Below are 24,692 nucleotides of genomic sequence, written 5' to 3' on the forward strand. Positions count from 1 at the left end.
TCTCTAACATCTGAGAAGGAAAGCGACATCTGACTTTAACAGATGTACCATAATGTAAACAAATAATTTTAATATACTTAAGGAGTATTACAAATCATTGTGCATATGGTATATAGTTGTTTTATTTTATTTTGATTGTAGAAATACATGGCTCATTTCAACACAGAGACATTATTTTGCTCTTTACATGCTTAATCACCAGCAAAAATTTGATTAGGAGGTACGAGCTTTCTTTACTGGAAGCCAGGGCATTAAGCTCTTTGGTGTAATTGTTTAATTACCAGTGCACCATTTTAATTGACATGCTGTTATAACTTTCCATGGTAAGGAAGACGCAGTGTTTTATTTTTGTTTCTTATCTAATGAAAACCACTCTCTCAGATGGGCTGGTTTGGCAATTTGACTTCAGAAAAAGTATTGCAGAATGAAGTTTTTATGTGAAAAAGAAAAAGAAATTAACTTTAGTGTGTATCTCATTGGTCTGCCAAATTGGAAGTACATTTTAAGCCTGATTATCATGTTCTAATTAGTCTCTGGAGGACATTCATGGACAATCGAGTGCTCATTAATCCATATTCTTCCTGTAACATTGATTTGTTCATCCCCTTTTAGAGACTCAGACATAGAAACCCAAAACTGATATGTGGTGTTAATGTGCTTACAGATGTTGCCACCACTTATCCAGATAAGAAGTCCATCTTAATGTACGTCACATCTCTCTTCCAAGTTTTGCCTCAACAAGTGAGCCTCGAAGCCATCCAGGAGGTGGAAATGTTGCCAAGGCCATCAAAAGTTACGAGAGAAGAACATTTTCAACTACATCATCAAATGCACTACTCTCAACAGGTAAAAGATGGAAAAGATAGCTAATAGCCATGATATTTCCTGTTTGATATGGAATTTTAGTTATAATACACACATGTCTATATTATCTGTGGATAGATACACATATATGCATATATGTAGCATTGTATGTGTGTATATATATATATATATTCACACATGCATATATGTGCAAAAGTATATATACAGCTTAGCTTAGAGAGAGAGTGTGTGTGTGTGTGTGTGTATGTGTGTCTTTGGAGAGAGAAAATGAGAGAGAGGACTCTGTGAACCTAAATTTTACCTGATATCATGAACTATAATGTTGTTTTCAAGACACATTTTTAAAATGCTCTGCTATTGGTAAGCACCATTTTATATGAATTTAGTACACAGAATAGATTGTATTTCCTTTGTGTAAAATGACGTAAGATAAAAGAGTCATATACATATTAAACTTTCCATCAGCAAGAGCACAAAGCAGGGAACTAGACCAAGAGCAAAGGCAAGTACTCTGTTTAATAATAATTTCTTACTTTTAGTGACAACTTGCTGATGTATTAACAAATTTTGAATACTCAAAGTAACATTTTTGGTAAGATGAAATTAGTTTAAAATAATTTAAGTAAAATTTAAATGAGAATACATATGGTAAAGACGTCTATGATATTATTGTATAGAATCCAGTGGGATTTTTCTATTACATGTCTTGTTCTTCTTCCCAAGAAGAATATTTAGGGTGTTTTGTTTTGTTGTTGTTTTTTTTTTTAATTATTTGACACAACGATGAAAAAGCCTTTAGCGAAATTTCTGCTGAAGGCATGGAAAGCTCTCAGGCCTCATTTTCTCACTCTACTGAGCTAATTCTATATTTAGCTTATGAAAACTCCAGTCTTTTCCAGGGTATTGACATGATGAATTCTGGTTTTGTTTACTTTGGGTTCAGAGAAAATTGCTTTGGGATGCTTGTTTTCCAGATGGCAGGGCCGCATCCTGTATTCGTGCTGAAGGTGTGTCAGTATGGAATCTTTATGATGAAACCCCATCCTCCTCTCTTCCCTGACTACCTGCTTTCCGACATGACATTGAACACACCGCAGTGCTTGGAGTGTGCCAGTTTCAAATATCACTTATATATGTTTAGGATTGCATTTTTCAGCTCACTGTTTCCATTTGATATTTGTTTTTCTAGTGTGTTGGAAAGCAATTCCTTTCAGGGTTACTTATGTTGTCTCCTCCTCCTCCTCTCTGTCTTCCTTCCCCAAACCCTTCTGCAGATCACTGTCAGTCTAGCACAGGGCTATGAACGAACTCCTTCCTCTCCTCAGCCTCGCTTCAAGAGCTATGCCTACACGCAGGCTGCTTATGTCTCCACCTCTGACCCCACACGGAGCCCATTTCCTTCACAGGTCTGTCAACATTTACTCTGTTCTCCAAACCAAAGAACTTCTTCATCCAAGATAACCTAACATGGTTTTTGTGTGTCTGCTTGAATTTTGCAGTGCTTTTTTTTTTTTTTTTTCTTTCCCCCTTCTTCATCCAGAGTCTTTTCATGGTTCTCAGTTGTATTAGATGCTTGACACGATGCTGTTTTTGCTGTTGAGAACTCTCTAGGTTTAACCATATGTTCATTCTTCATGGCTGATGATTCTCAAAATAGTGATTTGTACTCTCATTATATAATTACCTGTAAGATTAGCTTTTATGAAGGTTACAATGGTTATACCAAAACATGAAGCTCATTAAAGAGAGCTCATTGAATAGAATGAGAAAATGCATATAATTTTCTAGTCACATTACTTGGGTAGATTTTTCTAGATATCTGATTCCTAAGGGAAATGTATTCTCTATATAGACACCCTTATTATATATTCACTCTCTCTATATATGTATTTGTATTCTATTTAAGAAAAATGTAACTGGAAGCTTCTTCATATATTTTAATTTGGCTAATTTAAACTTGATAGCAGGCTCTGTAGTACTTATACAAGAAAGTCACATTCAAACCAGGTCAGATTCTATGCACCATTCAATATTTTCCATGTAACAAATCTTCTCAGTGGAGTTTTCCTTCATTATTGCAATGTTGTAGAAAACCGAAAAATACAAGAAGCTATAGCCTCTACATGTTAGAGCATGGAAATGAAGTGTGCTAGAATTGCTGGATTTGATAAAACTTCCTTTTAAGAGAAAATGTTATATATTTTGCTTAGAAGAACAATTTGAAAAGTTCTTGCAGAAGTGACTTTTGTAAATACAGCACTGTGAATGGGGATTTAGAAATTATTGTCTTGATCTCATTGGAGACTCATCAGTTTTGTTAAGATAGTGGTTGTATTTAATTTTTGATTTATTTGGAGCAGTTAATTGATGCGTGAGGTTGAAAGTTTTTTAACACCGAAAGATTTCCCCAAGGGAACATATTTCAGGGCATCCCGATGCCCTTTATCCTTGGCTGGTTTTCTTGCCAAGTTGAACAAAGGAGATGAGTGAGAGTGTTTATGTGACTCAGCCTCATCTTCAGTTAGATTCCCATCCACATTTTCCAAAGGTCAATTGTATATTCTTGAACAAAACAACTTCATCAGTTTCTTCATTATCAGTAAATAAAAAGAATTCTGCCACACATTACTGAGTGTTAACTACATGCTATGTATATACATCATATGAACTAGCAAAATCCTTATAATGACTCTCAGAGTTGAGAGGTACTATTTTTTATCTCCATTTGAAGTACATCCACTTCCTTCCTTTCTCTTCTCTCACCCTCCTGACTCTCCCTAACTCTTTAGGCTTTTTTTTTTTTTAATCACCATACTCTAAAAGAAAATTCCAAGCCTTAAAAAACAGGTGTCGTTCCTCCTAAAATAAAGAAGTGTAAGGCAAGACAAAGAGGGAAGTATTTTCCCCCTTATTTTCAGTTTATTGGGCTGCCTTTTCCAGAAGATTTTCTCCAGTGCCTACTCTGGCAGCACATTTTTACCTCATTACCATCTCATTAAGGCATTGCTCAGGTATGACTCCTTAATGAAGTAATTATAAATGGACTTAATTTTGCTAGATGGTATTTGTTCACTCTCCCTTTGTCTAAATATTACAAAATATGTACTATATCATAAAATATTCAACAGTTCACTTATCTGTTTTAATTTAACAGAAGCCATGGAAATAAACCTATTGTTATCCTTTAGAAAAGAAGAAACACAAATCAGTTGAGGAATGATATATTCTGCCTATTTGTAAAGGAACCACAGCAGAAAATGGTGCTACATGTAGTTAGGTTTGAGAAGTTTGTGTATTATTTACTGAGAACGTTTTTCTGAAGAGTTTCTCAGAGGGACTGAGCCTGTGCTGCCTCCTACAGGTTGTATCTGATCCACTTCAAATGATGGGCCAGATTGGATTCCGTCAGAGGGTTTCATTCAGATGTTTACCTGGTGGTCTGTAAGGAAGGATTAAGTTTTCTGTAACGGAAGAGAGAGCCATGTGGTGACTGTTCTCTGTGGGAAACATAAAATTCCTAAATTATCTTTAGAGTTTCCAATATCGTAGAAACATTAACTAGCCCCTTCTGTCCCAACTTAGAAAATTTGATTTATAGTCATTGCAGTTTGTGAATGTATTTAGGTGAAGCAGTCTGACCTGTCTCAGGATTTCTGCCTATAAATCAGTTTTTCTCATAATTTACCAAGAAGAAATAGGATCTGATGTGAACCCCAACTTTGCCTTCATTGTATCACTTAACTACTACCGATTCTTGAGTGGAGGACATCGTTTATAGAGTTACACTGAATTTCTATTTTTATGACTTTGATCATACCTCTCATTCTACTCCTAGTCTAATATCCAAAATCCCCAATATCTTTTCTCGCTTTCCATTCCTCTCTTTCTCCAGGCACCTCACACTAGCCAAAACTCCTGTAGGTGTACACCTCCTCTCTCCAGACACACCACTCCATTTTATCTTGTAAATGTACTATTTTATGACCCTTTCACTGATCATTTTTTGTAGTCTATGCTTTATATATTCATTTGTTTATTCAACAAATAATTATACTTCATCACCAAATCCAGTGTCTTTTTATCACCTCTCAGGTTTTGTACTATCAGTGTAATACTTTTCTTATAGCCTCTAGACTTAACAGCTTCTTCTTCATCTCTAAATGTCCTGTGTCTCTTTCCTTATGTGGCTTTTACTCCTCTTTCAACTCCCTTAGCATAAGTGTCTGGTGTGAGATCCTTTGACCTTTTTTGTATACATTGTCTCTTGTCAGTATGATTTAGTCTCTTGACTTGAAATTCTCTGCCCCTATGATCATTGTATCTATGTCTTCACTACTTCCAATCTCTCTTGATTTACAGCCTCATTTCCAACTCATTTTCAACTCTGATATGTATCTATATCTTGATGTCCACTGATTTCTCAAACCTCTGATATCCTGAAGTGGACCTTGTTTCATTGCTCACAAACCTGCTTGTTGTCCTTTTGGTTATGTAAATGAAGATGTTATTCAGCAGTTCTTGAGACTTAAATATGTGACATACTCTTTTGTCTGTAGTGATCTGATATTCAGTTAGGAGACATGTATTGTCAATTCTTTCTTCACATATTTCTTCATTAAGTTATGTCCCCTCGGTATAAGTGCCCTCTGATTCAGGCTCTCACTGCATGTCTTCTAGATTACAGAAATAGCTTTGCAATCAATAACATTCTTTTTAGCTTAGTCCCCTCTAAATCAGATTAGATTTTCTTATTAACAGCTTTAATAATGCAATTCACAAAACTTTCTTCACTTCCTTTAGCCTCTCTGACAATTCCATTCTCCCAAATTTCATCAATAAATTCCATGATCTAGTAACAATTTATATTTTCATGCTTGTTTCACACTAATCTATTTTTTGTTTTCTTTACTCCAACCAAATGAAACCACTTTTCTCCTGCATAGTGTGAAAAAATTTTGTGTCTTAGCTTTTATGGTTCTCTCAGCCTGCTGCTGCTGTCGCTTCAGTCGTGTCCGACTCTGTGCAACCCCATAGACAGTAGCCCACCGGGCTCCCCCGTCCCTGGGATTCTCCAGGCAAGAACACTGGAGTGGGTTGCCATTTCCTTCTCCAATGCATGAAAGTGAAAAGTGAAAGTAAAGCCGCTTAGTCGTGTCCAACTCTTAGTGACCCCATGGACTGCAGCCCACCAGGTTCCTCCGTCCATGGGATTTTCTAGGCAAGAGTACTGGAGTGGGGTGCCATCACCTTCTCCGTCTCTCAGCCTAGAATGACTTACATCTTCTTTTCAAATTGGTCAGTTTAATACAAATTTCAAGACCTAACCAATAAGTGGCAGGACCTGGATTCAAGTTCAGATTTATCTAATACCAAGTTCATGTTAATTATACTGCCACTGAATTTTCTCTATTATTATTCTCACATGTTGAATAATATTCATTTATGTCATAATTTTACACTTATGTATTAATCACCTATGTAGCAGGTATTATTATAGGACCAAATGACACATAATTAAACAAATATACAAAATAATTCCTGCCTTGATGGAGGGCATGTGCTCATGGGAGAGTCATAATGTGAACAAGATAAACTGTATAAGTAGAATAAAATTTCAAATAAAATGAAAGTATGAAACAAGTTGCCAGTCCAGGTTCGATGCACGATACTGGATGCTTGGGGCTGGTGCACTGGGACGACCCAGAGGAATGGAATGGGGAGGGAGGAGGGAGGAGGGTTCAGGATGGGGAACACATGTATACCTGTGGCGGATTCATTTTGATATTTGGCAAAACTAATACAATTATGTAAAGTTTAAAAATAAAATAAAATTTAAAAAAATGAAAGTAATATATAATAAGTAAAATATAGTAGGAAGTACAATAGTATATGCTTAAAGTAAAAATATAAAAGAGGACAGTGGAATATGCAGTACCTGGTGGAAAAATGTTAAAATTTCAGTGTGTAGTCAGAGGAGTCACTAAGAAAATAAATATTGAGTAAAGACTGGAAAGAGGTATGGGTGCCTTTGGGAAGATAAACACATGAGGAAGAAACACAAATAATACAAAATCCCTGAGTCATGGGAATATTTGGAGTATTCAAGGAAAGGCATGTGTTAGGGGCACATTGCTGGAGACATAGTAATGGACCAGATCACATAGGGCCTTATAAGTAATAGTAAAGATTTTTATTACCATTGAGGTAGAAAGCTATTGGAGGAGTGACATAAACTCATGATATTTCAACTCGGCTGCTTTGTGGAGAGGAGATTTAAAAGAATAAGGATGGAAGCAAGGAGACTAGTTAGAATGCTATAGCAGTAATCCAGGCAAGATACTATTTTTTATTTCTTTCCCCCCAATATTTTTTTGTGGTCAAATACAGATAAAATAAAAGTGACCATGTTAACCATTTTTAAGTGTGCAATTCGATGGTTTTGAATACATTCATAAAATTATCTAACCATCACCACCATCCATCTCCAGAATTCTTTTCATCTTGCAAAATGGAAGATCTGTTTCCATGAAAAAAAAATAATAATAACTCTCATGATTTTCTCCCTGCAGCCCCTGGTGAACCACTCTTCTACTCTCTGTTTCTATGAGTTTGACTACTACTACTTTTTTTTTAATTCAATGTATAATGAGATAATATGATCATATAATATTTATTTTTATGTATCTAGCTTATTCACTTAGCATGATGTCCTCTAGGTTTATCTGTGTTGTCTCAAATGGCAGAATTTCCTTCCTTTTAAAGACTGAATAACATTTCATTATATGTATATTTGTGTTTATGTGTATATATACACGCACACATACACCATGTTTTCTTTATTCATTCATCCATTAACTGACATTTAGGTTTGTTTTCATATCTTGGCTATTGTGAATACTGTTCATGTGAACATGGGAGTGCTGATACATCTTTGAAACACTGTTTTCATTTCCTTTAAATGTATACTGAGAAGTGGAACTGCTGGATCATATGGTAGCTATTTTTTTTAATTTTTGAGAAATCTCCATAGTATTTTTATTTATAATGGTTCTGCCTTTGAGCATGATGCATAGTAATTGAATTCTGGATAATTTTTGAATAACTGTGTAGTGTTTTCCAAGTCAATGTGGAACACACGTTAGCTGTATTTTTTGAGAATATTTAATTGTTATAAGAAAGTGAAGATGATAGATAAAACTTCTAAGAGGCATTAAACATAAACTGTAAATAAATCAATAACTTATGAAATATAAGTAAACCCCACATGTTAAATTTTGCTGATGAGGAGATATTAGGCAGAGGCCAAAATATGTGTCACCTATAGATAGTTACTTAATCTATTGCACATGTTAAAAATAGGTGGCATACACAAGGGTGTTGCTTACAGATGGAGAGAGATGAAAAGACCAAACAATACGGTATGGTTATATGACTTCTGGGCTGACAGCTACATCATTCCTGAATTGACCACCCATTAATGATACTCAGTATATCTTATGGCCTCCCAAGTGCTCTACATAAAAAATGCAAATAAATCCTGTAACTGTCTAGCAGACTAATTAATGAGCTTCAGCTATAGGTCAGCTATATTTGCCCCTGCATCTCTCCAGTAGAGCAAGTGTATGTGGTGGTCGTAGGTACATTCTGTCCTAAGAATGCACCTTGCTCAAATCTCACCTCTGGTTCTGTCCACCACACCATCAACAAGGAAGACTGATGCAACAAAACATGCATGTTGTACAACCCAGAAGAAGAATCTACCTGCAATGCAGGAGACCTGGGTTCAACCGCTGGGTCAGGAATATCCCCTGAAGAAGGGAACGGCTACCCATTCCAGTACTCTTGCCTGGAGAATTCCATAGACAGAGGAGCTTGGCAGGCTACAGTCCATGGGGTCACAAAGAGTGGGGCACGACTGAGTGAATAACACTTTCACTTTTCCTTTTATTTTCTTTTTTTCACTTTCAAGATTTAAATAATGTGGTGATCCTGCTCTTTAACCTTATCCCATTGTACCCTCCATCTGTTTCCCCTTGCTTCTTTCCATGTGCATTAAATGATGTAATCAATGCTAAGATTTGAACATATTAATTTGGTTGGTGAGCCTTTCTGTTTTCTGATCTAGAATGGCATTCCTAGTAGTAGAATTGGAGGCCACCATTGCATCAAGATCATGCTCCATATGATGTAGTGGGTATGTGTTATGAAAGAATTCAAGAAATCAAGGCTTAATGTGAGGTTTTTCTTTAAGCAGTGGGAAGATTGGAGTTGCCACCAACCAACCTATAATAGATTGTAGAAGTACCAGTTTTGAGAGTAAGGTTAGAGGCTCACTTTAGAATGTGTTAATATTTTTTTAAGTTTTTTTTTAATATAAGTATAACCGACATGCAACATATTAATTTCAGGTGTACAGCATAATGATTCTATATGTGTATGTTGTGAAATGATTACCATAGTAAGTCTAGTTAATATCTGTCATGTAGTTACGTTCCCCCCGACTTGAGATGAGAACTTTTAAGATTACCTTCTTAGCAACTTTCAAATATGCAATATGGTATTATTAACCACAGTTGCCACACTGTACATTGTATCCCTATGACTTAACTGGAAATTGGTAGCTTTTGACTTCCTCCACCCATTTTGTCCACACCCTAACCCTTGCCTGTAGCAACCAATCCATTTTCTGTGTCTATGTTTCTAGTTGTAAGTGAGGTCTTACGGTATTTGTTTCTTTCTTTGACTCATTTCGTTTAGCATAATGCCTGACAGGTCCCTCTAAGTTGTTGCAAATAGCAAGATTTCATTATTTTCTACAGCTGAATAATATTCCAGTGTGTGTGTGTGTGTGTGTGTGTATCACATTTTCTCTATGCATTCATCCATGGATGCATACTTAGGTTGTTTCCATCTCTTGGCTATTGTGAATAATGCAGCAGTGCACAAGGTGATGCAGACCTCTTTTTGAGGTAGTCTTTTTGCTTTGCTTTGTCTAAATACCTGGAAGAGAAATTGTTGGATTATATGGTAGTTCTATTTTTAATTTTTTTAACCATTTATCATTTATCTATTACTATTATTATTAATTTTTACTTTATAATATTGTATTGGTTTTGCCATACATCAACATGAATCCACCATGGGTATACACATGTTCCCCATCCTGAACATCCCCCCCACCTCCCTCCACGTACCATCCCTCTGGGTCATCCCAGTGCACCAGCCCCAAGCATCCTGTATCCTGCATCGAACCTGGACTGGTGATTCGTTTCTTATATGATATTATACATGTTTCAATGCCATTCTCCCAAATCTTCCCACCCTCTCCCTCTCCCACAGAGTCCAAAAGACTGTTCTATACATCTGTGTCTCTTTTGCTCTCTCGCATACAGGGTTATCGTTACCATCTTTCTAAATTCCATATATATGCATTAGTATACTGTATTGGTGTTTTTCTTTCTGACTTACTTTACTCTGTATAATAGGCTCCAGTTTCATCCACCTCATTAGAACTGATTCAAATGTATTCTTTTTAATGGCCGAGTAATACTCCATTGTGTATATATACCACAGCTTTCTTATCCATTCATCTGCTGATGGGCATCTAGGTTGCTTCCATGTCCTGGCTATTGTAAACAGTTCTGCAATGAACATTGGGGTACACGTGTCTCTTTCAATTCTGGTTTCCTCGGTGTGTATGCCCAGTAGTGGGATTGCTGGGTCATAAGGCAGATCTATTTCCAGTTTTTTAAGGAATCTCCACATTGTTCTCCATAGTGGCTGTACTAGTTTGCATTCCCACCAACAGTGTAAGAGGGTTCCCTTTTCTCTACACCCTCTCCAGCATTTATTACTTGTAGACTTTTGGAGAGCAGCCATTCTGACTGGCGTGAAATGATACCTCATAGTGGTTTTGATTTGCATTTCTCTGATAATGAGTGATATTGAGCATCTTTTCATGTGTTTGTTAGCTTTCTGTATGTCTTCTTTGGAAAAATGTCTGTTTAGTTCTTTGGCCCTTTTTTTGATTGGGTCATTTATTTTTCTGGAATTGAGCTGCAGGAGTTGCTTGTATATTTTTGAGATTAGTTGTTTGTCTGTTGCTTCATTTGCTATTATTTTCTCCCATTCTGAAGGCTGTCTTTTCACCTTGCTTAGAGTTTCCTTTGTTGTGCAGAAGCTTTTAATTTTAATTAGGTCCCACTTGTTTATTTTTGCTTTTGTTTCCAGTATTCTTGGAGGTGGGTCATAGAGGATCCTGCTGTGATGTATGTCAGAGAGTGTTTTGCCTATGTTCTCCTCTAGGAGTTTTATAGTTTCTGGTCTTACATTTAGATCTTTAATCCATTTTGAGTTTCTTTTTGTGTATGGTGTTAGAGTGTTCTAGTTTCATTCTTTTACAAGTGGTTGACCAGTTTACCCGGTACCACTTGTTAAAGAGATTGTCTTTTCTCCATTGTATATTCTTGCCTCCTTGGTCAAAGATAAGGTGTCCATAGGTGCGTGGATTTATCTCTGAGCTCTCTATTTTGTTCCATTGATTGATATTTCTGTCTTTGTGCCAGTACCATACTGTCTTGATGACTGTGGCTATTTTTAATTTTTTAAGGAACCTGTATTTAGTAGTGATGACACCAATTTATATTCACACTAATGATGCACAAATGTCCCTTTTTCTCCACAGCCTCACCAATATTTGTTATTTCTTGTCTTTTTGATGATCGCCATTCTAACAGGTGTAAGGTGATATCTCATTGTGTTTTTGATTTGCATTTTCCAATGATTAGTGATGTTGGGCATCTTTTCATTTGCTTGTTGGTTACTTGTATGGCTTCTTTGAAAAACTGTCTATCCAGATCCTATGCCCATATTTTAATTGGATTCTTTTTTTTTTTTTTGCTATTGAGTTGTATGAGTTCTGTATATATTTTGGATATTAACCCCTTATCAGATATATGTTTTGCAAATAGCTTTGGCCTTAGCTGTTCCATAAAAAATTGAGAATTATTTGCTCTAATTTTCTGAAAATGCACTTGGAATTTTGACAGAGATTGAGATTATTTTGGGTCTCTCTTTTCTGTTCCATCTCTGTGTCTTTTTTTATGCCAGTACTATTTTGATTATTATAGTTTTGTAATATAAACTGAAATCAGAGAACTTGATGTCTCTAGCTTTAGTCTTCTTTCTCAAGGTTGCTTTGGCTATTTGGGGACTTCTGTGGTTCCATACACATTTTAGGATTACTTGTTCTATTTTCATGAAAAATGTGATTGGAATTTGGATAGGGATTGCATTGAATCTTTTGATTGCTTTGAGTATATGGATACTTTAACAGAAATAAACCCATACATGTATGGTCAATTAAAATACAACAAAGGATATGAGAATATGCAGGGTGGAAAGGATAGTCTCTTCAGTAAGTGGTACTGGAAAATTAGATACATGCAAAAAAATGAAGAAGACTATCTTACACTCTACACAAAAATCAGCTCAAAATGGATAAACGAATATAACACCTGAAACCATAAACCTGCCAGCATACAATAAAGCTGGTAAGCTTATTGAGGTGGGTATTACTAATGATGTTTTGGATCTGACACCAAAGCCAAAGGCAACAAAAGCAAAAATAAAGAAGTGGAGCTACACCAAACTGAAAAACTTCTGTACAGCAAAGGAAACCAACAAGAAAATGAAAAGGCAGCCTACAGAATGGGAGAAAATATTTAGCTGTGGACTTGTCATGTATGTCCTTTATTGTGTTGAGATAAGTTCCTTCTGTCCCCAGCTTGTGGTGCGTTTTTATCATGAATGGGTATTGAATTTTTTCAGATTTTTTTCAATTTGAGATTGAATTTTTTCAGATTCTTCTAAATTTTTTCAATTCAATGGGTTTTGAATTCTTTCAGAATATTTTTCAGATTGAATTTTTTTCAGAGTCAATCATATTAAGATAGATGGTCATATGATTTTTATCCTTAATTTTATTAATGCAGTGTATCGCATTGAACGTGTTAATCTTGAGATGCTTATGAGACATGTATTTCAACCTGGAGTTCTAAGATAGGAGTTGAGGATAAGTCATTCAGAAGTCAGCAACAACATAGATAGCATGTAAATCCAATGAACTGGCTGAGATCACCTAGGGGAAAAAAAGTCACCTAGATGAGATCACCTTAGAGAGGAGGTGGAATTGGCAAATGGGATAAAAGGATTGCTAGAAAGAAGACATGAAAGAGGGGAGCATGTGGTATTGTAGAAGCCAGGGGAAGAAAGTGTTTCAGGGAGAGAATAGTGTTTAATATGACTAATTATTACTGATTAATCAGTCCAAATAACATTAGTATTAAAATTTAGCCTATGAAATGTCAGTGAAATAAGGTCCCTGGGAAATCTTGACATATAGCAGTTATCACATAGCTTTTCTAATAATACCTCTTCACTCTCTAAACTATCCCACTTTGGCCAATATGTTATATACTCACTCTGGTTGATATTTGCTTTAATGAGAGCACTTTCACTGTTGTGTCATTTTTTTGGAAGTGTTGCTGATTGGAGTGAGTTCAAGAGAGAATGAAAGTTAGGGCCTAGTAACTGCACTGTAACACTTGAAAAACCTATACTGAATCATTTATGTTCACGTGGATAAAAATCTATATCTCTTAGATGAAGCCACTTTTTAAATTAATTTTTATATGAATTGGAGGCTAATTAAGTTACAGTATTGTGGTTTTTGCCATACATCAACATGAATCAGCCACAGATGTACATGTGTCCCCCTATCCTGAACACCCCTCCCACCTCCCTCCCCACCCGCTCTGGGTTGTCCCAGAGCACCAGCTTTGAGTGGCCTGCTTCGTGCATCGACCTTGCACTGGTCATCTATTTTACATATGATAATATACATGTTTCAATGCTATTCTCTCAAATCATCCCACCCTTGCCTTCTCCTACATAGTTCAAAAGTCTGTTCTTTACATATGTGTCTCTTTTGCTGTCTTGCATAGGGTCATCATTGCTGTCTTCCTAAATTCCGTATATATATGTGGTAATATACTGTATTGGTGTTTCTTTTTCTTATACAGTTAATATACTGTATTGGTGTATTGAAACAGAAAACCCAGTTTCATCCACCTCATTAGAACTGACTCAAATGTGTTCTTTTTTACAGCTGAGTAATATTCCATTGTGTATACCGCAGCTTTCTTATCCATTCATCTGCTGATGGACATTTAGGTTGCTTCCATGTCCTGGCTATTGTAAACAGTTCTGCAATGAACATTGGGGTACATGTGTCTCTTTCAATTCTGGTTTTCCTGGTGTGTGTGCGCAGCAGTGGGATTGCTGGGTCATATGGCAGTTCTGTTTCCAGTTTTTTAAGGAACCTCCACACTGTTCTCCATAGTGGTTGTACTAGCTTGATTCCCACCAACAGTGTAAGAGGGTTCCCTTTTCTCCACACCCTCTCTGGCATTTATTGTTTGTAGACTTTTTGATGTCAGCCTTTCTGACTGGCAGGAGATGGTACCTCATTGGGGTTTTGATTTGCATTTCTCTGATAATGAGTGATGTTGGGCACCTTTTCATGTGTTTGTTATCTGTATGTCTTCTTTGGGGAAATGTCTGTTTAGTTCTTTGGCCCATTTTATGATTGGGTCGTTTATTATTCTGGTATTGAGTTGCATGAGCTACTTGTATATTTTAGAGATTAATTCTTTGTCAGTTGTTTTGCTTGCTATTATTTTCTCCATTTCTAAAGGTTGCCTTTTCACCTTGCTTAGAGTTTCCTTCATTGTGCAAAAGATTTTAAGTTTAATTAGGTCCCATTTGTTTATTTTTGCTTTTATTTCCATTACTCTGGGACATGGGTCATAGAGGATCTTGCTGTGATTTATGTCAGAGAGTTTCCTGCCTATGTTTTCCTCTAAGAGTTTTATACTTTCTAGTCTTTCATTTAGATCTTTGATCCATTTTGAGCTTATTTTTGTGTATGGTGTTAGAAAGTGTTCTAGTTTTATTCTTTTACAGGTGGTTGACCAGTTTTCCCAGCACCACTTGTTAAAGAGATTGTCTTTTCTCCATTGTATATTTTTGCCTCCTTTGTCAAAGATAAGGTATCCATAGGTGTGTGGATTTATCTCTGGGCTTTCTATTTTGTTCCATTGATCTATATTTCTGTCTTTGTGCCAGTACCATTCTGTCTTGATGACTGTAGCTTTATAGTAGAGCCTGAAGTCAGGCAGGTTGATTCCTCCAGTTCCATTCTTATTTCTCAAGATTGCTTTGGGTATTTGAGTTTTTTTGTATTTCCATACAAATTGTGAAGTTATTTGTTCTAGTTCTCTGAAAAATACCATTGGTAGTAGTTCTCTGAAAAATACCGTTGGTAGCTTGATAGGGATTGCATTGAATATATAGATTGATTTGGGTAGTATATTCATTTTCACTATAATGATTCTTCCAATCCACAAACATGGTATATTTCTCCACCTATCTGTGTCATCTTTGATTTCTTTCATCAGTGTTTTATAGTTTTCTAAATATAGGTCTTTCATTTCTTGAGGTAAATTTATTCCTAAATATTTTATTATTTTCTTTGTAATGGTGAATGATATGGTTTCCTTAATTTCTCTTTCTGTTTTCTCATTGTTAGTGCACCAGAATGCAACAGATTTCTGTGTATTAATTTTATATCCTATAACTTTACTATATTCACTGATTAGCTCTAGTAATTTTCTGGTGGTGTCTTTAGGGTTTTCTATGTAGAGGATCATATCATCTGTAAACAGAGTTTTACTTCTTTTCCAACCTGGATGAAGCCACTCTTAACTGATTATGAATCTATATATTAGTTTCCTCTTGTGACTGTCACAAATAATCACAAATTTATTGGCTTAAAACAGCACAAATGTATTATAATTTGTTATATTATGGGGTTTCCCTGGTGGCTCAGTTGGTACAGAATCTGCCTGCAATGCAGGAGACACAGGTTTGATCCCTGTGTCGGGAAGATATCCTAGAGAAGAGAATGGCAACCACTTACAGTATTCTTGCCTGGAGAATCCCATGGACAGATGAGCCTGGTGGGCTACAGTCCATGAGGTCACAAAGAGTTAGACATGACTGAGTGACTAAGCATGCAGACACACACACATTATCTTACAGTGTAGAAGTTCATCCTGGGTCTCACTGGGCTAAAAAAAGCTGTCAGTGGGACTGCCTTCCTTCTGCAGGCTCTAAGGGACATACCATTTCCTTGTCTTTTCCAGCTTTTAAAGGCTTCTCACCAGTTCCCCCGAACAATGTCTTCTGCTCTCTAATAAGCTCACAAAGTAAAGGAATCAGGCTTTGGAAAGTCACCCATGGCAGGCATGCATGCATGCTAAGTCACTTCAGTTATGTCTGACTCTTTGTGACCTCATGGACTGTAGCACACCAGGCTCCTCTTGCTATATGATTCTCCAGGCGAGAAAACTGGGTTGTGTTTGCCATCCCTCCTCCAGGGGAACTTCCCAACCCAGGGATTGAACCCATATCTCTTTATGTCTCCTGCATTGGCAGGCGGGTTCTTTACCACTACCACCACCTGGGAAGCCCATATTTTACCTATATTCTTATAATTTTATATTAATAAAAAAGAATTACATCCCGATCAATCTTGCCAGAGCAAAAAAGCACCTCTCTTCTGTATCTAATATTTGCAGTTTTTGAAAGCCTTTTGAATACACATCTCATTTGACCATTACAATAAACCTTTGCAATGATCTTATTGGACTCATTTTAATATAGGAGAAATTTTAATGGAATGAAGGGTTTGTGTAAACAGTGAGTAACTGGCAGAACTGGGACTCAAAGCAGGTATCATCACTTCCAATAGAGTTTAGAGGTTTTGCACTTTGAAACCCCCAGCCAGATCAGCCAGGGATCTCTTCCTTTTTCATCATCATTATTTGTCAGTCTTCTAATATTTATAAATGCTGGAAAGCATTTGGGAAGAAAAAGAAATCTTTCTCTTCCTCCTCTTTGCCTGATGAACAATAGCTGTCCACCTCCTAGCAGTCTGCCTGTCACCAATAGGACAGGTAAATAATTATTTGTCCATTTGTGAAATAAGCAGTTGAACATTTAAAATAGAGATATTAACTGTAGAACATATAGAAACACTACAGAGAATCAGCCTCTGTATTATAAAAATATGTAAAATATTGCAAAAGTAGTAATTATACATGAACAATAAAATTGGCTCTTCTAATAACAAAGGGGAAAATAGAAAAAAAAACATACTTGTGGGTCTCTTCAAAATAATTAAAGTTAAAATTAAGAAAAAGAGTTACCTTTACATAGTTTTGATCTATCTTTATAAAGTATATGGTTAGGTGGAGAAAAAGTGGAAAATACTTTAGACCTAAAAATGACATTTAGATGCTCACAAACTAGGAGAAATAAGAAGTGACCTACAGACAAAACGTGTTCATGCCCTCAATGTTTGTGTCTGTTTAGACACAATTCATGCTTCTCAGGGTTGTGGTCCTTCCCGTGAAATGGTTCAGTTCTACCATTTTAATCTATCTACTGACTAGTAGTTTCCATGCATGGATGTCTTACCATAATCTCAAGTTCAATGTATTTAAGCCTCACCTCATCTTGGCCCATGGGACCAATGGTCTCTGGATATTTATTCTCATCAAGTCTTGAACCTATCTAGTCATATATGACTCTTCCCTGAACTTCCCCATGCCTAGTTGGTTCTTAATTTCTACCTAATTCTGAAGATCCCCTGGAGAAGGAAATGCCAACCAACTCCAGTACTCTTGCCTGGAAAATTCCATGGACTGAGGAGCCTGGTAGGCTACAGTCCATGGGGTCTCAAAGAGTCAAACACTGAGCAACTTCACTTTCACTTTCTGTGGATTATTCCTAGTACCTTTTCCTTCCTGTCTGTTAAGTGTGGATTTGGACTTTATCTAATCTGCCAAATTTTGTCAATCTTATCTGTAACTGTCTTCCTTCACACACTCCCGCTTGCTTCCAGATCTTTCTTAGGGTGTGTCTTTAAATTATGCAGTTCAGTAATTTTATCTCCTCCTCCTCCTTCTTATCCATTGCTCTTTCTCTGTTTCATAGGTGATGTCCACTAATAAAAGATGTACAACTTGAGAGTTGTGAGTTAAGTTTTATTTGGGGCAAAATGAGGACTGTAGGCCAGGAGGCAGCATCTCAGCTCTGAGAGACTGCACCAAAGTGGCAGTGGGGGTAAGTCAATATATAAGGTTTTGGTGAAGGGGGAGTTCAATACCATGAAGCACTCATTTTATAAAAGGTTTTTTTTTGTTAGTCATGAGAATTTGATATCACCATGAAGGGATTTAGTGTTTCTCTAGAGATATGAGGAGATGCAAGGATTGAGATAATAAAATCTGTTCCTAAAAACATCCAACCATCTAAATACCTGTCCTACTAGATTCCCTGGAGCACAGAGTGCCTCCCTCCATCCTGAACTCCCTCAGAGGTTGTTGAAGGTCAACAGCTATAGCAGCATGGGGTTTACTCTCCCTAGAGGCAGAGGGCAAATGCCTTTGTTGCTCAGATGGCAATGTTCTTGGTAAGTGCCAATTTGTAGTTGACAGTGAATAGGTACCAATCTGCCTACCTCTCACATCTACACAAACATTCTCTATAATAATGACTGGCCTTACACTAAATGGCATATTTCAGAACTTGAACAATAAGTTGAAGGAAGTAGTCTCAGCAAAAGTTCTATATATCAATGTTATTTAACTTGTTTTTGCTATAGGATATGCCTGAACATGATTTAAAAATAAAAAGGAAAAAATCAATTAAAATTAGCTGTTCACACCCTTGCCATCCCTTATACATGTGTGCTTACGTCCATGTGAAATTTCAAGTATTTGCAGTTTTCTTACTGTGAGAGAGACGGAGCATCTTTACACGTGCTTAAGAACAAGTAGGATTTATTTATCTCAGAGATTTTCATGTTTCTCAATTTTTTGTCGGTTGGATTAGTATTTTTTCTTACCACTTTGTGGGAATTATTTATATAATAAATGCATTAACCATTTTTTGGTGACATAGAATTCAAATAATTTTCAGGTTTCTATCTTTTAAATTTGTGATATTTTTCTCCATTTGAAATGTTATTATTTTATGTTGTTTGAAATTCTTTAATCTTGTATTTGATGACTTTTTGTCAGCAGGGGGAGGTCATATTTATAGATGATTGCTATTGAAAGGGCACTTCAGAAAGAGTCTCCCATGGTTTCTTCTAGTTCTCTTTTTTAAACTTTGATCCTACTAAAACTGGTGCAAATTGGATAGTTAAGAACAATTCTAATAATTTTTCCCCTAAAAGCTACCCAGTTGTTGAAACCATTTATTGATTATTCCTTGTTTATCGTAATCTAAATATATGCCTCCTCTAATAATAAGCATTTTCAAGAAACTGCCCAGGATACTTTTCTTGTATTTGATTGGATTATCTTGGATTATTTCACATCCTAATGCCTAAACCAGTAAGGGGAAATGGAACATACTACCATGACTGACTTAAACCAATCAAAAGTCAGCCATCCTAGAATCATATAGTCCGATGGAATAGGATGATTCCTGAACCAAAGCAGGTTCACTTAGGAAGTAGAGAAGTAGTTCAGATATGCATTTGATACTCCAAAAGCAGGGAAGTAGTCAGAATGGAACCCCATCTACCCACAGGAGCATCACTTCTTGAGAAGGAAAGTATTGAATGCTAGTTGAGTACAGAGGAGAGAGCCCAAAGTCTGGCATCAGAGAGGCTTAGTGTTACGTTCCAGCTCTACTGCTTCTTAGCTGTGTGGTCTTCACAGAGTTTCTTGCCCTTTCTGGGCCGCAGTTCCTCATACCTGTCATGATATCATAGTTATCTCTAACTCATAGAGCTGATAGGAAGATTAAGTAAATTGAAGTGTATAAAGAACCTTCCAGAGTATAAGCACCATATAGGTTCTCAAAACTGGTGCCAGTATCATGATTACTCCCTTAAGCACATCAGGTGTTAAATGATTCGTAAATAAACTTTTGAATCAACCGGTGTAGAGTTTGGCAATTTCCTGAGGTAATATACTGGATGCAGAATTCTAAGGTAAAGGATGTACTTTCTAGTTCTAAGGTTGCTGAGAAATAATCTTGGAACCATGCAAAGTGGAATATAGTGTTGCTTCCTTCTAAAGCAGAAAAAGCACTTATAGATGATTTTAGACCCAATGTTCCTGTCGGGAGGAGGTAGGGGCAGGGATCCTTCATTCTGTCTCTGTCACTGGCCCCTCCCAACATGACGTGTCCCTCAGACTGAATGCAGATGGTGCAGAAGAATTGGCAAACAGAGGGTGCAAAGCCAGCCAGTGGGGAGCTCTCCTTAGATTAAAAACACTATTGATCTGCTTCGTGGAAGCTTTTATACTTTCTGATGTGACTGAGCAAGTGACCTAGAAAGAGAATTGTCAGGTTTGAGCTCAGCTCTAAAGATCGGTGCACTGCAAATTTCCAAGCAGAATTTTGAAACTGGAGGGAACATCAGAAAGAATATAGATAATAATATGACTTTGAATAGATACAGTCTTACCCTTCCATTTTTTTTAATCTATAAAATAGAAAAAGGGAAAAATAAACCCACCTGCAAAATAGGAAAAGGGACAAAGAATCCTACCTGGCTAAGTTATACCATATGAACTGTTTTTTAGTTTTTCAGTTTCTGGTACACAAAAGTCTTATATTTAGAGTCAGATTTTTGATCAGACATACTAAAATTAAAGATACAGATTTTTTTATTTTATTTTTTAAGTTTATTATTAGAGTATAACTGCTTTACAATACTGTGTTAGTTTCTCCTGTACAGCAAAGTGAATCAGCTATATGTATAGATTTTATTAATCTACTCAGTGATTATGTAGTTGAGCTGAGACTATATACTAGAATTCTTCTAGTTCCTGAAAGTCTTTCTGAGAACAACATGGAAATGCTTTCATGAAACTTAATTTAAAAATGGGAAAGGACACCAAAATATTTTTTTAAATCAAATGAAAATGACTCTAAGTCATTTTAGTCACTGTGAAATGAAGAAATAAAAGCTGAATTTTTTTTAAACGGAACTCTTAGGGTTAAAGGAGTATTCTCTAGCTGAAAGTATCAGTTGAGCCTTCTCTTCAGCTAAGAAGTGGAAGGCAAGAGGAAGCCAATCTCCTTAAAACTCCAACTCTACTATTTTAATATCTCTTTGTGGGATTTGATATATAATTTTCTGTCTATGACTTGATTTTATCATCTCTAAAATATCTGATCTCTAAAAATTTCTGCTTTACATGGTGGCTAAAATACTTAGTACACTGTATGTACAAAAACAGCCTTCACTCACTCTTTTACACAATAGGCACTTCATAATTGTTTAAGGATGAAGGAATGTTTCTAATAATGGAGGTCAACTTCCCAACTTCCCTGAAATATTTATAAATTATGATTTAAACTTCTAAATCCAAAAATGTACAATAAAATTCCTTTTTTTTTTTTTTTTTACTTTTGGCAAAGATCACTGGACTTTCTGGGGAAGATGATAGTTTAACCATGTGCTGGAAACTGACTTTTCCCATCTACCTTTTGATACCAGAGATAGCTCCAGGTGTAACTGTAGATGATTAAAACAAACAAACAAACAAACTGGAGTAAAACAAGAATCTGCAAAACAAGGGTGTCTGAAAGTTCCCATTTATTTCATATTCATTACATTTTGTGTGCCTAGTGACTTTACAAAGTTTGAAATAATTATTGGATGGAACCAAGCTAATCCATTTATATAATAATTTTTTTACAAAGGCAGATGGCTTATCTGGAATCATTAATAGATTTTTTTTTTCAGATCTCTTCATAAAGACTGGAGGTAGTATGGCTCCTTTGGTTATTTTTTGCCTCTTAAAGAATATTAAGAGAAGGGATAGGCTACTCACTCCAGTATTCTTGGGCTTCCCTTGTGGCTCAGCTGGTAAAGAATCCACCTGCAATGTGGGAGACCTGGTTTCGATCCCTGGGTCAGGAAGATACCCTGGAGAAGGGAAAGGCTACCCACTCAAGTATTCTGCCTGGAGAATTCCATGAACTGTATAGTCCATGGAGTCACAAGGAGTCAGACATGACTAAACAACTTTCAAGTGAGTCTTCCCTGTGACTCAGTCTGTAAAGAGTCTGCCTGCAATGCAGCAGACACACGTTCAATCCCTGTGTCATGAAGATCCCCTGGAAATGGAAATGGCAACCTACTCCAGTATTCTTGCCTGGAGAATTCCATGAACAGAGAAGCCTGGTGGGCTATAATCCATGGGGTCACAAAGAGTCAGACATGACTGAGTGACTAACACACACATAAAGAATGTTAATGCCAAACATTTGTTTCAAAACTCTTTTTGCAAATGAAATAAATCTTTGAGGAAGCATGATGTCATAAGTATATGTATAAAATTCTGATTCATCTTCTTACTTGCTCTATGCTATACATGTTCTTCTCCTCACTCACCTGTGAAGTATAGTCATGCATATCTTGTTCTGTAGTTATGATTGCCGTGTAGCAAATCACCTCGAAATTGTAAGAGCATATAAAAATAGCAGTCATTTTTTGTCATTATCTCTCATTCTTCTGGTAGTTAACTGAATTTGGGAATTCTCAATCACTGCAGATGGTGATTGCAGCCATGAAATTAAAAGACTCTTACTCCTTGGAAGGAAAGTTATGACCAACCTAGACAGCATGTTGGAGAAGGCAATGGCACCCCACTCCAGTACTCTTGCCTGGAAAATCCCATGGACGGAGGAGCCTGGAAGGCTGCAGTCCATGGGGTCTCTGAGTGTCAGACACAACTGAGCGACTTCACTTTCACTTTTCACTTTCATGCATTGGAGAGGGAAATGGCAACCCACTCCAGTGTTCTTGCCTGGAGAATCCCAGGGATGGGGGAGCCTGGTGGGCTGCCGTCTATGGGATCACACAGAGTCAGACACGACTGAAGTGACTTAGCAGCAGCAGCAGCAGCAGCAGCAGACAGCATGTTAAAAAGCAGAGACATTACTTTGTCAACAAAGGTCCGTCTAGTCAAGGCTATGGTTTCTCCAGTGGTCATGTATGGATGTGAGAGTTGGACTATAAAGAAAGCTTAGTGCCAAAGAATTGATGCTTTTGAACTGAGGTGTTGGAGAAGACTGTTGAGAGTCCCTTGGACTGCAAGGAGATTCAACCAGTCCATCCTAAAGGAGATCAGTCCTGGATGTTCATTGGACGGACTGATGTTGAAGCTGAAACTCCAATACTTTGGCCACCTGATGCGAAGAGCTGACTCATTGGAAAAGGCCCTAATTCTGGGAAAGATTGAGGGAAGGAGGAGAAGGGGATGACAGAGGATGAGATGGTTGGATGGCATCACTGACTCGATGGACATGGGTTTGGGTAGACTCCGGGAGTTGGTGATGAATAGGGAGGCCTGGCGTGCTGCGGTTCATGGGTGGCAAAGAGTCAGACACGACTGAGTGATTGAACTGAATTGAACTGAACTGATGCAGTTGCAACAAGACAGTAACAGAGGCTGGAGTCATCTCAAAGGCTTCTTAATTCACATGTCTGGTAGCTCTGTTGGAATTCTAGCCAGGAAAGTTGGTTGGACATACCTATGGCCCTTCTTCTCATGTATTTGTGTTCTCTCAAAAAATGCTGGCTAGGTTCCAAGAGCAAGTGATCCAAAGAGTACCAAGCAGAAGCTGTATTGCCTTTTGTAGCTTATTCTTGGAAGTCACATAGTGTAATTTGTTCCATGGTCACAGATCTACCCATGTTCAAGGGGAGGGAACACAGACCCAACTCTTGATGGGGATGTGTGATTGTTACATTGTAAGAGGAGTTTGGTTCAATGAGAGATATTGTTGTACTCATGTTGAAAAATGCAGTCTGCCACAATTTACAAGATTTTTATGAGAGATGGTGCTCAACTGAGAAAAATAGCTAGCATGCTGCCTAACAGGTGTTCAGCAATGAGTATTTTACTTATTGATGACTGTATTCAGTTGAAGTAAGCTTGTACAGATCTTCAAATTATATTTGAAATTATTCAGATTCCTGATTAAGAAGTTTGAGAGTGTTTTTGTCTATGGTTATCACAGAGTTTAAGTTCTGCCGTGGAGATCAATCAGTTGCTTTCCATCCTAAGTGAATGAAATTTCAAATTCACCTGGGAAGAATTTATGTTATGTAATTTGTAAGGCATTATAGGTGAAAAAACTGAAGTCCAGAGATGTTAAATTGTTCAGACTAGCACATGGATGGAGGAGCCTGGTGGGCTGCAGTCCATGGGGTCGCTAATAGTCGGACACGGCTGAGCAACTTCCCTTTCACTTTTCACTTTCATACATTGGAGAAGGAAATGGCAACCCACTCCAGTGTTCCTGCCTGGAGAATCCCAGGGACAGGGGAGCCTGGTAGGCTGCCGTCATGGGGTCGCACAGAGTCGGACACGACTGAAGTGACTTAGCAGCAGCAGCACGTGGTATCTTGAAATATGCCACATGTGATTTCTGTTCTAGGGTTTTAAATACTTTAAGCAAGTTCATATCACTTTACCATTTTCTCTAGAACAGTCTCTAGTTTCTACCTTTATTAAACAATATAATTTCCTGTTTTTCATTGATTGTATATAACAATCTATTTTTCATATAGTATTTTAAGAAATATTCCTTAAATGTTTTAACCCTACCTTTTAATGAAACCACACTCAAAATGTAATGTCAAAATTAAAATATATAATTACCTTAGTTGTAACCTTGTTTTTGTGGCTCAGCTGGTAAAGAAT

General features: G+C 36.9%; 1 protein-coding gene across 5 annotated transcripts in view; it reads left to right on the top strand.

Moving 5' to 3' along the window:
• Positions 1-24,692, top strand: part of DMD (dystrophin) — a 2,389,494-nt gene that overhangs the window by 686,842 nt on the left and 1,677,960 nt on the right. For 4 of the 5 annotated variants that reach the window (XM_055564496.1, XM_055564495.1, XM_055564497.1 and 1 more), the window contains exons 8-9: positions 665-846; positions 2,100-2,231. In XM_055564496.1, coding sequence (XP_055420471.1) covers positions 665-846; positions 2,100-2,231 — 314 coding nt within the window. The remainder of the gene's footprint in view (positions 1-664; positions 847-2,099; positions 2,232-24,692) is intronic. The other variant, XM_055564498.1, reaches the window with a different exon arrangement.

The sequence above is a fragment of the Bubalus kerabau genome, chromosome X, assembly GCF_029407905.1.
Source record: "Bubalus kerabau isolate K-KA32 ecotype Philippines breed swamp buffalo chromosome X, PCC_UOA_SB_1v2, whole genome shotgun sequence".
Classification (NCBI taxonomy): domain Eukaryota; kingdom Metazoa; phylum Chordata; class Mammalia; order Artiodactyla; family Bovidae; genus Bubalus; species Bubalus kerabau.